The sequence below is a fragment of the Borostomias antarcticus genome (assembly GCF_949987555.1).
Source record: "Borostomias antarcticus genome assembly, chromosome: 13".
In the NCBI taxonomy this organism is placed as follows: domain Eukaryota; kingdom Metazoa; phylum Chordata; class Actinopteri; order Stomiiformes; family Stomiidae; genus Borostomias; species Borostomias antarcticus.
In genome coordinates, this window is record NC_140246.1 from 13,350,590 (window position 1) to 13,367,278 (window position 16,689).

The following is a 16,689-nucleotide window of genomic DNA, read 5'->3' on the forward strand; positions in this document are numbered from 1 at the left end:
AGAGTCATGAAATGTGTTACTATGGAAAGAGGAGGAATGTAGGACGAGGAGAAAAGAGGAGAGTGAAAAGGATAGAGGGGGATAGAGAGAGGGGGGTATTTCCAGCTCCTTAGATGTGAAACATTGCACTCTGTAAAAGTAAACAGACCATGTGGGATTCATTACTCGGTTCTCTAGGGGGGCCATAAACATCTATTCCTCTGTCAAAGACAACACAATCAATTCATCAGATTCCACCGCGCAATAAAAAAAGGGAGGATTTTTCCTCTTTCCCAAGCCAACACCCATTTGCCTGTTTGTGTGCAAGTCTACAGTGAGTGCATGTGTGCGTTGTAGAGTGATCATAATCAAGTCAAGTCAAGTCAAGGTTTATTACAGCCCAATATCCACAAAGTATGTATCTAACGGCTGTACATAAAAAAGATACATACTCTACAGCATGTGTGTGTAAGACCACGCAGGCCTGACACGTGTCTCTGTGTGCTGGTTCGTGTTTGCATGTGTGTCTATGTGCGTGTCTGCCCACCCCCACATTACCGTCCTTGCCATGAAAGCATCTGGTTAGCATTAGCAAGGGAATAGCGCTTCAAGGCTGGGCTCCGGTTCAAGGCTGGGCTCCGGATCACGCCGTCCATTATGCATTCCCCCCAGTCTACAGTCCTACTTTAGCCCCGCCCTGTTCTCCTACCGGTCTGTTTACACACGGGACCCTAAGCACAACACAACTCGCAACCAGACATCCGCTGCAGATGCAGAGAAAAGGACACATGGCATGCTTACGAATATTCCCTTTTCACCACATCCGGTTTTTAGCCACATCTGGGCCGTTATGTAGCAATGCGACGACCCATGACCCAAAGCCGCTTAACTCCAGCCGCCCCCGCACACCGCCCCCCCCCCCTTCCAAATTGCTAGAGGTTTCCCGCAAACCTCAGTCTCACCATAAGATAAGAGCACTTTATTAAGGGAATTCAGGAAATTGTACTCTCATTGACTGAGTCTTAGCGCACTCAGTCTTAGTGAACTCAGCAGTCTTTAACTAGTATAGTAGCATCCTATGTTTGCTAGTGTTGAGTAAAAAAAATACATTCCCCCACCCAAAAAAGTACATTCCCCCAAAAATGTGAGATAAGCGTCCATTGAAGAAACAGTACAAGTAATTATCTCACCATGGACATTGACCAATGACCCCAGAAGCTGTGAGGGTCAAACGCTAGATTGTAAGAAGGTCACAGGACACCCAGAAGGAGAGAGAGAGAGAGACAGAGAGAGAGAGAGAGAGAGAATGTCCCTTTTGTGGGACTCTCACTGGTTGCAGTGAGATGGACCAGATGTTGTATTGTAGTTACCACAGACATGCCTGGAATTTCAATGAACTGACTCAAACATCAGTACCCCTCTTGAAGCGCTAAAATGAAATAAATTCAACAATGCTGTTTTTGTAACTGTATGTTGATATTATCGTACTGTTATATGAGGGGAGGGGTGGGGGGGGGTTGCTTTTTTGCCTGTGTTATTAGAACCATTTGTCCCTTTAAGAAAGAAAATTCTGAAAAAAGGTAGATTTAGGTCAATTAAAATCCCGTTGGATTCTAAATAGAACTGCACATACAGTATAGAGCCCAAACATTGTTCTAGATTCTAGAACTTCCCAAAATGAACCAAAGGTTCTACACGGCACTCTTTTCTCAGAGTGTGCCTATGGACCCCTTTTCGTTGCAACCTCTGACAGATGTCAACCGCGCCCCGTCCTTCCCCGTGTCTTACTCCAGGATCTGCAATCTTGCTTAAATCAGGCATGAGGTAGAACTTCAGACCAGACCAGGCCCCCGGCAGGGTCAACCCACGGATGAGGAGAATGAACAGCATGAGGTAGGGGAACGTCGCCGTAAAGTACACCACCTGCGACACACACACACACACACACACACACACACACACATACACACACACACACACACATACACAAACAGTAACGACACATGCTGCACAGCGCATGTAACCAAATGCAAACTGCACAAAAACAACATCTTCAGGATTGACTTACCTTGCCTGTGGATCTGATACCCTTCCAGATGCAGAAGTAGCAGACGACCCAGGCCAACAGGAGACAGAGGGCCAGGTCCCAATTAATATGGAACATAGACATGTCATCTGATACCTTCAACACCCGATGACTGAAGGGAGAGTACACACACACACACACACACACAAATGAATCAATTCTGTACATTCTTCCAAAGCATGTACACATACTGTAGTTTTATCATGGATAATCCTCTATCATGCTAATAGTGTCTCGGTGACTCTCCCTGCATGCTATACCAATGTGACATGCTAGCATTCCTGACATTCCCAAGTAGCGTTAGCACATTAGCTTTACCTCAGATACGCCATTGATTACTGGGCTAAAAATGCATGTTTGTGTACGTAGTAGCTAAATCTGTCCATGGAATTTCTTTTCTTTTTTTCAACAACAGTAGTTACAACCACATTGTGCTAGACAGTGTTGTGTTTGTAATCCCATGATCTCTAGAAAGCATTAGCTTTCTAACTAAGGCTAGATCTAATGCTTTCTAGACAGTTGTCTTAAAGAAAGACTGACACTGTGTTGTTGCTATTGTTATTTATAGATAGATTGATAGATAGATAGATAGATAGATAGATAGATAGATAGATAGATAGATAGATAGATAGATAGATAGATAGATAGATAGATAGATAGATAGATAGATAGATAGATAGATAGATAGATAGATAGATAGATAGATAGATAGATAGATAGATAGATAGACAGCCCATCAGTCTGGGGAAGGCTATATAGTATAGGTATAAGGCCATCTCCAAAAGATTCCAGCTCCATCCATCCACTGTAAGACAAATCATTTACAAATGGAGGGCAACATGACAGCAATTCCGCCTAGAAGGGGACGCCCATCAAAACTATCAAGAAGCACCAGAAAAATAATAAAACATGTAAAGGCCAACCCACACATCACCACTAGAGTGTCAGACCGCTCTGGCAGCATCTGGGGTAAATGTCTACAATCCGACGAAAATTGAATAGTCATGACATTCATGGAAGGGTTGCTAGAAGGAAGCCTCTGATCTCAAGAAAGAACAAAGCTGCCCGTTTCAACTTTGCCAGAGAGCACTTGGACAAACCAGAGGCCTTCTGGAAGTCTATTCTCTGGACAGATGAGTCCAAGATAGAATTGTTTGGTCACAATCAAAACCGACGTTTTTGGAGAAAAGCCAACACTGCATACGAAGAAAAGAACCTCCTCCCAACAGTGAAGCATGGTGGTGGAAATGTGAAGGTCTGGGGCTGCTTTTCTGCTTCTGGACCTGGACGAGTCGATATTATCCATGGAAACCTGAATTTTTAGGCCTATCAACAAATTCCTGATCAGAATCTCCTGCTAACAGTCAGGGAGTTGAAGCTGGGCCGAAAATGGGTTCTGCAACAAGACAACCCAAAGCATACCAGCAAAACTACCACGGAATGGTTAAGCAGATGGTACATATCAGATGTCCGTCCAACCTCTCTCAACTGGCTGAGTTCTGGAAGGAGGAGAGAGCAAAAACTCCCATGCGAGAGACTGGTAGTGGTTACAGAAGACCTTTGGTCGAAGTAATACAACAGCTGCAAAAGCAGGTGCCACAGGCTACTAACTAAAATGGTTCACATACTTTTGTACATGTACAATTTTCAGTGAGATACGCCACTTTTGTTGAAGAAATAATGAAAATACTATTTTGTGTCCATTAATTGGAAAGTCTGCTTTACAAATTGGTGTTTGGATGTACATTTAATTAAGTTATTATACACTTTTGTATAAAAAAAATGACAGTGTCTGGAGGGTTCACAAACTTTCAAGTAGCACTGTACAGTACATACTGTACATATAACCAGTCTGTTTAAATAGATACAATATGTCTAGTTAGCCCACTAGCAATATATTGTTTACAGGACGAGTTATGAGTATAATGAATTTTCAATCATTTGAATGCACTGACCCCCATTTGTCCCTCATGTGTGGCAGGGTCATTGAACTGCCGTATGTATCTATAGCAACGAGAGTCTGATCATGTCACATGGATACTATTTGGCAACCAGGACTCTATCTGGCATGACACCTCCATTTCTCTCCCCCTACACAAATCTAGCCAAAACAACCACCATCATGCTTCTATTAGCCATATGTACAATGGGGCACGGCATGAATACAATGAGGCACGAAAAGTATGTGAATGATAAATAAAGGTGTTCATATCTCCCTAGGGGGCTCTAGTTTGAACTGGGAGGGTTGAAGAAAGAACACATTGTTCTCGTCTGAGAAGCAGTGAAGTTGCTTTTCTCAGACTGTTTCCCAATTCTGCCCCCACATACAAAGTCAGGAATGCATCATGTGGGGAGCTTTAATCCTCTCCTATGAAAGGACAAAGTCACTCTTAATTGTGAACTTAAAACCCAGAGGAATCTACATGGAGTGCAATAATTGGTGTTTGTGTGGTTCAGGTCAGACTGTAGGATAACAGGCTAATTACCAATTTTATTTTCTGCAGTGGGGCATAACATTCTCCTCCAGTGGGGCATAACATTCTCCTCCATCTGCATCTTCACTCTCCCTCTACATCCTACTGATAAGATACAAGCCTGCTATTGCTATAGTTTGGTATCACTGTGGAATGCTATGTACAGTAGTGTGTGTGTGTGTGTGTGTGTGTGTGTGTGTGTGTGTGTGTGTGTGTGTGTGTGTGTGTGTGTGTGTGATTGTGTGTAGGGTGTTTCTTTCCTACTTACAGCCAATACTCTTCTTCAGGAGACTTGACGTTAAGTAAACTACTTGCATTGTTGCCACTGCAGAGAGAGATGGGGGGGGGAGAGAGAGAGAGAGAGAGAGAGAGAGAGAGAGAGAGAAGGGGCAGATAAGAAGAAGTTAGGAAGAGAGTGGGGAAGGAGGTCGTTTAGATTTAGTTGGTGTCCTGTACCATAGATCAGTTCCCATGGTGACCACCAAAATCATATTACCCTTAACTGCAGAAAAGGACACAACCCAATATAATTCATCAACACACACCGTAATCTATAAATTCAGCACAGTCCCTTTGAGATTGTACATTCTTTGCAAGTCCAGAAGAAAACAGATCCTTTAGCCATCTTATGTGCTGTGTTCTGAATTATGTCCTGTGAATATATTCCAATAAGGAGCCATAGTGTAACTTACTAATCTGTGTAGTAGTCATACTCCGAAGTAGAATAAGTCTCATTGTAGAGGAATGACCAATTTGATTCTGGTTGCGATTTGTGGCACTTACCTGTTAAGAGATGTAGGGAGAGGAAGATATATCAATATTTACTGTGCATTCTCTCTCAGTGTGTGTGTGTGTGTGTGTGTGTGTGTGTGTGTGTGTGTGCATGCGTACATGTGTGTATGCAATTGGTGTTCACATGCTCATGCATTGGAATACACCCTACCAGTGTTCCAATAGTTGTCACAGGTGGCCCAGGGAAGTGGGTCCTTGAATGAGTTGAAAAGGTAGAAGAGAGCCCAGGCTAGAACCACTATGTAATAGACATTCAGGTACATCACAATCACCTGAGCTGCAACACCCACTCCTGCAGGGAGAACACACAAATCAGTACAGTAAGTAGCACTGTTTCATAAGATGTTTTGCATTTGCCAGGTAGCCAGAGATGAGTTATTGGTGCAGAAGACCAACAAAATGTGAAGGCCTTTGCACTTGCTATGACACAAAAAAAATGCTTCCATATTGTTAATTTAAAGTGGTTTACAAATTTGAATTAAGCAACTGAGCATCAGAGAGTACCACATAGACTACCTTGCTACCAGATAAGAATTCTGTCTGCATGTGTGTCTGAATCTCCAGTTGCTCGACATCCAGGCACTGTGTGAAGTTAAACTTTGGTAGTGCATCGCTCAGGACCCAAGGACGTGCATGTGTTCCGTATGAAGTTGTTTGGATGAGTGGGAATTGAGGCCACTGTGCTGGTAAAAAGTAGTTCCAGCCCAGTGTAGTAACAAAATGTGAGTTTTGGTATCGGTACCAAGGCAAGTGCTACAGTACTCGGTACCAAACGGTACTGCTTTAAAAAGTACAGTAGGAAACAAGCCAATGTTATAAACCTTGGAGCCGGCAGTAACATTTCACTGTGACTGGACATTAGGCTGCATGTGACAAATAAAGTACTCGGGAATGTTTAATCTTGAGGAGAGATATGCAGGCCACTGAAGGGGGGCCGGCGTGCCCACCGTTGTCCATAATAGGGACAACAGCACTGTTGGGTGTGCGCGCCGCTGTCGATATGGATACAGACACCAGGGACACAGACTACCACCCCCTCTCCGCAGCAGACTCTCCGTCTAGCGCACTGACACACATCCAACTGTAGAATTGAGGTGACCGCAATCACCAATTGATGAAATGGTCATGGATTTGTTATATGTAGGCCTATACAGCGAAATCTCACGGTGCTTTTACAGAACGGTCAAAGAATTAAAACAAAACACAACACTCATTAATGTACACCAAATCACAAATTATTAACACACAATCGAAATCTTGTATCGACATATTCAAGACTGATCAACACGAATTAGGCCTACAAGCAATCCGGAGCGAAATGATTTAAACGATGACATATCAGATATTCTGACGCACACGTTTACAATGGGAATTATGGTTATGATTAGGACATGTTATTGGGAATTATGCACATATAATTGTATTTCAATAATATATCATCCAACTGTAGAATTGAGGTAACCGCAATCACCAATTTTGCATAGTCTACATGTAACCAGGGAGTAGCTAAAGGACTGTATGACTTTAGGAAGGGCTGGCTATCTAACTAATTCTGAGCTAGATGGGCAGTGTAGGAGGATAGAGGCAGGGGGCGACAGCAACCCTTTAAACTAGCATATAATATTGAATAAACATATATCATAATATATAATAATACAAGCTATAACTCAGCTAATCACACTATAATACTCAAACCCAATACTAGATTAGCGGTTAAACTAAACAATACAGACAACTAAACACACAGCAATGTATCAAATATAAACAAACACATTTATTCATACAAATTATATATACATCCCAATATACTCCCTCCCGCCGGCCACACACACACACTCACTCACACACACGGTACCTGGCCTGAAAAGGCTTCGAGTCCCGGACTGAAAAAAGAGCGCGTTGAGGCCTGGTTGGAGCTCGTAGGTGATTTGAGAGGAAGGCAGCAGATTGGGGGGGGGTGACGTAGCAACTGGAAGGGAATGGGGCGTCTTCGTAGTAAACGAAGAGGTGTGAAGAGGCGTGAAGAGGTGTGAAGAGGTTCAGCTCCGGTGATCCGGTCCGCTCCGGTGGTGTTGGCGATCGGTCGCAATTCACCTCGGAGGCGACGGCTTCGTTTGGCTTTAGTCTTCTTTCTCGGCTAGTTATGCGCCAACGTTAGTAGCCGGCGGCTAGCAAGGCTGGCTAACGGGAACACACAGCTAAACCGGCTAGCGCTGTTAGCTCACTACAAACGCTGAACTCCCGCGGTGATGCGGGTAGCTAGAGATCTACAACTAACAGTCAGGCAGGTCTCCTAGACAGCATCACACAGTAGGCTACACAGTAACGAGTCCACCTTGAAGAGGCTAATCTTTCTATACTTCGCCGACTTTCTGGCTGATCGGGACGTGACCGCTCTTCCTCACCTAACACACAGACTACCTCAGGGCTCGTGCCATAAAACAGAAAACATGCGTCAAGTCACGTACGCCAATCAAAACCACGCCCACTAACCTGGCGCTTGCTAAATACTTAACATATCTTATATAAATCTTAACTGAACTTATATATACTAACAATAACAATGTACACCTTCATAAGTGTATATGAAATGTATGGCAATAATAAGGAAAATAACAGGGAAAATAGAGCTGATTTGGGGAAACTAAGACTAAGATTGTGGGCCTTCATAACACTACATTTCCGCACTCAAATGGCCTACTTGCGACTGCTATATAGTATTCGTATTCTGTTCTTAGCTGAGAACAAATCCTAGATGAGAAACCATTGGTGAATGCCAGAATTGTCTTAGAAACGGCGTAAGTACAGTTTAAGAGAAAATGTTTCAACTTCTTTACTTCGTTGGTGAATGAGGCCCAATGTATTTTATTGCCCAATGCGTCTTAACAACCCGCTGGTAGCTGTTCCTAGTTTTTGCGTGACAATAAAGAGCACAGGATTCACAGAAGCACAAATATATTGCTTTACCTGACTTGTTCAATAACTTTAACTAATCTAGATCACTCTACGTGGACAGCAACTAAGGGTTCTATCCAATCATAAACAAGAAGTGTTGTCCTAGCCGTTCCGTAATCTGAAATGTTGTGTTTTGTAAAATGTCATTGTGTTTTGTGAAATGTTGTTTTATTAAATGTTCTTGGTTTTTGTGAAACATCATTCTTTTCTGAAATGCCATTGTGTTTTCCAAAGTTTTCATAAATGTTGTGTTTTGTGACATGTGTCATTGGTCATCAAAAATAGTTTATAGAGTGGTGAGTTGATGATGTCATTTTGTAGACTTTAAGTTAGCGTCATCAACATTTGGAGTTCTAAATCCCTATGGGAAAAATGAATGAGTAAATACATTTTATTAGTGCATTTAATAAAGCTGTAGAGTGGGAACCCTCCCGGGCAGATATTGGCCATCTCAGTAAACTGAACAAGACTGGCCATAACAATGTCCTATTTGAAACGTATCTGCCCACGGCTCCTGGCTGCCCCTGGGGGACAGCTGGGATGGGTGAAATAAAGAGGACACATTCCACCGGCGACTGCTGAAGATACATGTGTGTGTGTGTGTGTGTGTGTATCTGTGTGTGTGTGTGTGTGTGTGTATCTGTGTGTGTGTGTGTGTGTGTGTGTGTGTGTGTGTGTGTCAGCTCCAATCAGTAATGCTAAAAACCACAAACGAAGCCAGAAATCTTGGTGTAGTCATGGACTCGGACCTGAATTTCAACAGTCACATTAAGACAATTACAAAGTCAGCCTACTATCACCTGAAGAATATATAATATAAGGATTAAAGGATTTATGTCTCAGCAGGATCTGGAAAAAAGCGTTTATCTTCAGTAGGCTTGACTACTGTAACGGGGTGTTTACAGGTCTCTCTTAAAATTCGATCAGACAGCTGCAGCTGATTCAGAATGCTGCTGCTCGAGTCCTCACTAAGACTAAGAAAGTGGATCACATCACTCCAGTTCTGAGGTCTTTACACTGGCTTCCTGTCTGTCAAATAATTGACTTTAAAATACTGCTGTTGGTTTATAAAGCACTGAAAGGTTTAGGGCCAAAATATTTCTGATCTGCTGCTACATTATGAGCCATCCAGACCTCTCAGGTCGTCTGGCACAGGCCTGCTTTCTGTCCCCAGAGTTAAAACAAAAAATGGAGAAGCAGCGTTCAGTTTTTATGCTCCACATATCTGGAACAAACTTACAGAAAACTGCAGGTCTGCAGTAACTCTCAGTTCTTTTAAATCAAGACTGAAGGCTTTTCTTTTGGCCGCTGCTTTTTATTAAATCAAAGAATTATTCATTCATACAGTGCACTGTAACTTTTATTCCTGCATTTTATTTTGCCTACATTTTGTTTTAAATGTTATTTTTTACATTTCATTGTAAATGACATTTTATATGTTTCTTGCACTTTGTCTTGATGCGTTTAATGTCTCATGTAAAGCACTTTGAAATTTGCCTTGCCTGCCTTGTGTGTGCGTTGTGAGTACCGTGTCGCCGCTCAATCATGTGTGTGTTTGTGTGTCATTGCCATGGGGCCAATAAAAGACCCTTGAGGTCCTGTAATTATTATTAATCAATTATTAAAAGATAAGTCTTGTATTTACCCTCAAACATGGGACATATCTTCCTCCAGGCTGTGACTCCACCCTCACTGGTGTACTGGCCCAATGCCGTCTCCAGGAAGAATACAGGAATACCACATAAGAAGAGGAAGACAAAGTAGGGGATGAAGAAGACACCTGCAAAGAGGACGTTTAAGAGGTGTGTTATAATACATGGAGGATTCAAGAATGTAACCTACAGAAGAAAACACAATATAAGAGCATAAAAGAAATATAGCTGCAAGCAGCAATGATCAGGGCCCTACAGGTATGGTATGGTAAGGTATGGTGAACACCAGGGGCCATATATATAAATAATCTTCAAGAAACACAAGGACTCATCCTAACTAGCCCTAAAAAAAATCCTAGTTAGGATTTTCCTATGAGGGAGTAATGGCTCAAATGGCGAAAGTATCGTGACAGGGGCCAGTGGCTCTGTCATGCCAAATAGTGTCCGGGTGTCAAAATGTGTCCTGGTGATGTAATTCTTGATTCGACTAGCTAGCTAGTAAATTGTGATTCTTAGGTAAAACAAAAGTGTGAATGCTACATCAACAGTCCCAGACACATTTGGCACGCAGACACTATTTGGCATGACAGCTTCATTTCACATGGGGGATAATGTCCTCCAACTTATAAACAAACTGTCCTGCTACAGTGTCCTGCTTCTACCATATTTTGGAACGTCTAGTTAAATCCACTAGCGAAATAATGTAATGTAAGCTTCTATGCAAGTAGCGCAGTTCTTGGGACTACATTTGAAGGCAGTTCTGGAAATACAAGTGTTCACAGATAAGCTAGCCAGTGGTTGCCAGCTGGTTGACCTAATGGTAACAGAGCTAGCTAGCTAAGAAGCTTGTCATAACCTTAATAGATAACAAAAAATCATTTTGTGCCTGACAGTCATCAATAAAGGAGTATTCAAAAACTATAATAATAATAATAATGTATTTTATTTCAAGGCACCTTTCAAAACCCCCAAGGTTATCGTACATGGTTAAAACAAGTAAACAGACACACACACACACACACACACACACACAAAAATAGGCTAAGTGATATTAAACTAATGGTAATTAATGATAGGTTCACCCTCCAAAATGTGTTTCACTGCAAGTGTTCACTGATAGGTTAGGGTTGGGTCTTCTGGCCATAGCTGGACTTAACATTATGGGCAACAGGGCGAATGCCCAGGGACACCAAGACTCCCAGGGCACCAAGGCCTGGCCAAGAACGGTAGCAGTACAAACAGTTTCATACAGTACATTAAAAACAATAGATCAGCTAAAAAGTGCCATACAGAAAGTACAGGGAAAACATATAATCCTATTTCATTTAAAACAATTATACTTATCAACAGAGTCAATTTCTAAGCTATTACATGCAAATGGTTCAGAAAACATAAAGGCCTTCTTTCCCTACTCAGTCCGAACTCTAGGAACAGTCATAAACATAGTGTCCAGAGACCTTAAACCACAATTGTTTTCTGGTTCGATAGACAGATAAATAGCAGGGGAGTCCCAGAATGGTCTTATAAATAAAAACATACCAATGACTAAGCCGAAGTATTGACAGCAGGCCAGTTGCTTTTGGAATACAGTGGGCCTGTACAGTGATGAGTGAGGGCTCTACAGTTTGTAACGAACCTTATTTGCGCCATGATATACAGTGTCCAACATATGGAGACGACTGATGCATTCATGTATAGCAGATCACCATAGTCAAGTACAGGCAAGAATGTTGCTTCAACCAGTCTTCACCTGACATCAAGAGAAAAACAAGACTTGTTTCTAAAATAAAAACCTAACTTCAACTTTAAACATTTTCACCAGACTGTATATGAGATTTTTTTAAAAAGGTTATCATCAATAAAAATTAGTATTTGTATGTGGAGACTGCCTCAATTTGTTGACCTTGAGTAGTAACAATGCATTGATTTAACTCTATTTTCCTAGAATTACAAAATACTTTTTTTTTCCTTCAGGATTTCAGTACAAGCTTCAGTTAATGAGCTTGGGGTCTGTTAAAGGCATTTTGCAGACACTCAAAATATACAGTAGCTGCACAACAGTAAATAACAGTGTCATCTGCATAAAAATGGAAAGATGAATTTTGAACATTTTCTCTCAAGCAGTAAATAAAAGTGGGCCGAGAACTGAACCCTGAGGGATGTCCTTACAGATTTCAGATTTCAGATGTAAGACTGGATGGCCTGGGTCCTAGCTGATAAACCAACCTACAGCAGAGTGGAAGAGCAGAGCAAGGCAGGCAAGCAAGGAGTGGAGCATAATCCAAACGCTGATAAAAAAATCCTCTGCTATACTCTAGTCATCGGCAAGTATAGTCGGGATTTATGAGACGCAGTTCACGAACTTTTGGAGCTAATAAATCAACTTTTGGAGCCAAAGCAACGATAAAAACACATCTCAGGACAAACAAACATGGAGACGCGCACTCAGCTATCTGGCATTTTGTAACCCCACTCGCAAATCGACTAAGCACACTTGTGAGTTGAAGATAATAATAATAATAATAATAATAAGGCATTGGAATTTATCATCATATCCCTCTCTCTATCGTTGTTGTTGCTTTAACTTGTAACTAGTCAATGCTGGTAACTATTCAATGCTGGTATGAACAAACGACCAGTAATTGGATTACAGATTACTGTACAATAATCGTTTGACCACCCCCCTTCTGAATTTTGCCTTTGGAATTACGGATCATGGACTTGTATGTTTGACATTTTAGATATTAAACCTCCCATTGGACATTTACTCCTGAGTTGAACATTTGGGTCCAGCACCAACCAAGCCATAACATAAACAAGATGAACATGCCCTTTACAATATAAATGTTAATAAGACAGTACATTAAACTGCATTAAACTAGACAGTTTAAAAGGAGGGGTATTCAGATCATGCATAGTGCTCGGTTCTTGAAAGGTAGGCCTAATAGAACGAAAAAACACCCATGAGATGAAACTACGCCTGGGGAGCCTCCAGTGGGAGGGAGATCTTCAGACCAGCCGCCCGGAGGAGATAGAGGCTGTTGGGGATGGAGAACTCAAGAGGGCTCTCCGTCCGAACTGCAAGGTTCTGCCACAGAGCCACTCGCCGCCGTTCCGATGGAACAGGGGGGCCTCAAGGCTGTGTCAAAGGGGAACTGTGGTGGTGAGAGCCCACCGTGGGGTCCATGGCGGGGCACATGCCCAAGGCCCCCAAAAGGGCAGTTGCAGGAGGCACCCGTGCAGTCTTAGAGAACATTTTCTTCGATCTTGGAACGTCTTCTTAAGTCTTCCAGTCTTCTAAATCTGCTTGCTTGAAGAGGGCTCGCTGAATATTTTGGGGAGCAGAATCCTTCCCTATGGGACAGAACTACTATATTCATTGTTAAGAAAGTTGTCAAGTCAGTTATGAAAGTCGCCATCTACTGGCTGAAAGACTGAGGCTAATTGGCAGGCTTCGGTCTTGATTGAGTTTGGGCGAGTTTTCTTAAATAAAGCTTTATTTGTTTTGTACATGTGCTTGTGTTGTCCTTTTCTTTGTAGATTATAGCATATTTGAGCCACAACATATGCATTAATTACTTTGGAAGTTAACCATGATATAAGAAGAACGTGATATAAAAAAGGATCCTGACCAGGGAGACACATAGCTTGGGAAGTAGAGCAGCTGGCCCAGCTCCTGGCAGCGTGCCAAAGCGCCCCTGAGCAAGACACTGAGCCCCAATTTGCTCATGGGCTGCACGGTGGCTCGATGCATTACAACATCACCTCACAGCAATAAAATCCTGGGTTCGATTCACACATGGGGCTATTGTATCTCACTTGGACTTGGTCTCCGGCACTAATGAGGCGGTGCCGCTGCCCCTGGAGGAGGACAGCTGGGATGGGAGTAATGCAGAGGAAAAATTCCACAGGCGTTTGTGTCGCCACTCATTTGTGTGTATCACTGCCATGTGGCTAATAAAGGACACTTGAGGTCCTGTAATTATTATAAATTAAAGGTATAATATGTAATATGTGGATTAAAATAAAATAAAAAATAATACATCCATAGGGCTTTGCAAAGGCTGCGGAGTAAAAGTATTGCTTTTCAATAAAAAATTATATTTTGTGTGAAATTATTACATTATGAAATTTTGACGGCCCAACAATGACACTGTTGATATCATACCAGCCAATAGTATTACAGCGTTGGTACTGCGCGCTGGGTTGCCAGGTACTATTCTAGCTTCACCACTGTGAGATTAGCAGTAGCCAGCTAACGTTATATTTCCATGAATTAGCAGCATTATAGATGTTGGTTAGTGTGTGTGCGACTATAAAACGGCAGCCTTTCCGTCCACTTCCGCTCACTCTTTTCAGCTAAACATTTTGGTAAAATGGACGAGTTTCGTCGTCCTGCTTCTCCGCCTGAGCCCCGGCGAACCGTGCGATACGAATCTCAAAAGCTCAGTGACCGAAGAAGGAGCAAAGCTCGGATAGATATCGAGCCAGCCTTTGCTCGTTGGACAGAGTTTATGGAGTTTCATGGGATAAAGTCGCATGGTGACATGGCTACTTTTCTACTAGACTGGTAAGCTAGCTAACTAGGTATCGTTATCTTTCTTGGAATCTGCATAGCCAGACCTAACGTTATCTCCACACTACAGCATCTAATGTAACTTATTACATGGCACTCTGAAATACTTGTGATTACTGATTAGTGTAACGTTATGTTCCTCTCGGAGTGAAGATCTTATCACAGTATGACTGAAACAGTGCATTCTCTGGCATTTTGGCAACCAATACGTTGTGTTGTTGCAGTTCTTATCTTTAGACACTAGATGGGGGAAATAATCCACATATTACATATTATACCTTTAATTATATCATTATATAATTATTATAATTATACTTCACTGGGAGCAAGTGAGTTATGGAAAATATCCGCACTTCAAGGGGTAAACAGTAGCCTCCCCCTGTCCTGGAGTTAATTTCTCATAACTCACTTGCTGCATTATCCCTTACATAGGGATGCTACATCAATGAATGGGAAATGTAATGGAGGAGCAAAAAGTATGTAAAAAACAATCAAGTGAAGTCCAAGTATTTCTACTCAAGGACCACACCCCCGTGGATAGGGTTGGTTTGTGTGGGTCGGTGGGCACTTGAGTCGCCAGTACCCAGGAGCACCATGAAGTCTCAATATGAGCATGGTTCTGGCACTGTTGTATGTGTGATTGTATCACATGGCAGTGGCCGTGCCAGAAAATTTGCCTCTTTTCTTCAAATCTGCCTCCTCTCTTCACTGCAGGGCACAACACATTCTAGCATGTCGAGTCCATGACAAGACTGAACAGTTTTGAATGGACATGTTCATATGGATTTGAACTGAATACAGAGAGCCATTGAGGCAGTCATAAATGCAGGCCTGGAGTCCTTGTTTTGAGGATCTATAAGTCTTTTGTTGCCCGCTAAGCTCCGCCCATGGAGACAAGAGTTAGCAAGAGTTAACTAACTCCCAGAGGCAACTGTCTCTCTCTCTTCCTCTAACCTTTGCTCTCAGGCTTACAGCGCTTTATTAAATTTCTCATGATTGCACGAGTCTTTCTCCCAGTCTCTCTCACACAAACAGACACAGAAACAGATACTGTTGACATACCCTGTCTCACACTCACTTTCACTCTCTGTCCCTCCTCATCCAACTTATATGCTGTGTATGTGTTCAGTCCTTGTGTCAACATTTGATTATGCTGCCCAGAAAACTCATTCAAATGCTTTCTTGAACAATATAATCCACCTGAATATCACCACCTGTTGATTACTTGACATCACAGCAACACTTACCTCCTCCATTCTTGTAGCAGAGATAAGGAAAGCGCCACACATTCCCCAGACCGATGATCTCACCAGCCATGGAGAGTAAGAACTCGGTCTTGTTGGCCCATTTGCCCCTCTCCTGAACCCCGGCATCCGGACTCCCCTTCTGGGCCTCCGGGTCCACTGTTCCCCCAGGAGGGGTCCCTTCAGCCCTCTCCTCTTCCATGGTCTTTCTCTTTCTCTTAAACACACACGCTCCCTCTCACTCGCAATGTTGTGGGGTCCCTGTGTTTACATCTCGAGTTAATCAAAGGCCCTCCATACAGTATGTGACAAGAGAGTGAGAAAAATCAAAAATGTTCCTATTTCTACTTATTTCATTTCTACAAAGTAATAGTAACCAAAATAAAAGCATACAAAAATGTGAGTTGCTATTCACAGCAACATGCTCTAGGATAATGTTACTTTTGTATTGTTCATGCATGCTTTGTTTTTTAAAATAAAAGGATTCGACTTACCAACTGATGATAAATATGTTGGACGAAATTATCAACTCAATTGAATTCAGCCTGCAACTTTTTTTTTGAAAAATTCTCTGACTGCGGAGCACGGTTCGTACTGAGGGGGTAGGCTATCTTTGGATGGGGAGTGTCTAGCCTGTAGCCTAGCCTACTTGCTTTCCCTTTTCAGAATAATGAGTTGAGGCGTAACCACCGGGTGAAGTTAGTTTCATGTTGGATATTCGACAGACATTCACTCCACAGATCCAGTGGCTTCTACTTCACCCACTGTTGACAGCAAAGCCTAATTTATGCTTCATCGCTTGACACTTTTGAAATTATCACGCGACAGAAATTAGCCGGCTTTCGACAAAATCCACAATAAGTCATTTGTGTGATTCGTGTAGAGCCGGGGATGGGGGGGGGGGGGTGATGGGGGGTTGGGTCTGCGAGAA

The 16,689-nt window shown here is 42.4% G+C and overlaps 1 protein-coding gene across 1 annotated transcript in view; it reads right to left on the bottom strand.

Moving 5' to 3' along the window:
* The window catches only part of LOC311317179 (sodium- and chloride-dependent GABA transporter 2-like), a 22,552-nt gene extending 6,245 nt beyond the window's left edge, over window positions 1–16,307 (bottom strand). The window contains exons 1-8 of the mRNA XM_084448217.1: window positions 16,253–16,307; window positions 15,762–16,019; window positions 9,932–10,066; window positions 5,483–5,623; window positions 5,232–5,322; window positions 4,808–4,864; window positions 2,048–2,177; window positions 1,768–1,902 (exon numbers count right to left, since the gene is read on the bottom strand). Of these exons, the coding sequence (XP_084304343.1) occupies window positions 1,768–1,902; window positions 2,048–2,177; window positions 4,808–4,864; window positions 5,232–5,322; window positions 5,483–5,623; window positions 9,932–10,066; window positions 15,762–15,960 (888 nt within the window). The 5' untranslated portion in view covers window positions 15,961–16,019; window positions 16,253–16,307. The remainder of the gene's footprint in view (window positions 1–1,767; window positions 1,903–2,047; window positions 2,178–4,807; window positions 4,865–5,231; window positions 5,323–5,482; window positions 5,624–9,931; window positions 10,067–15,761; window positions 16,020–16,252) is intronic.
* Window positions 16,308–16,689: the final 382 nt, after the last annotated feature.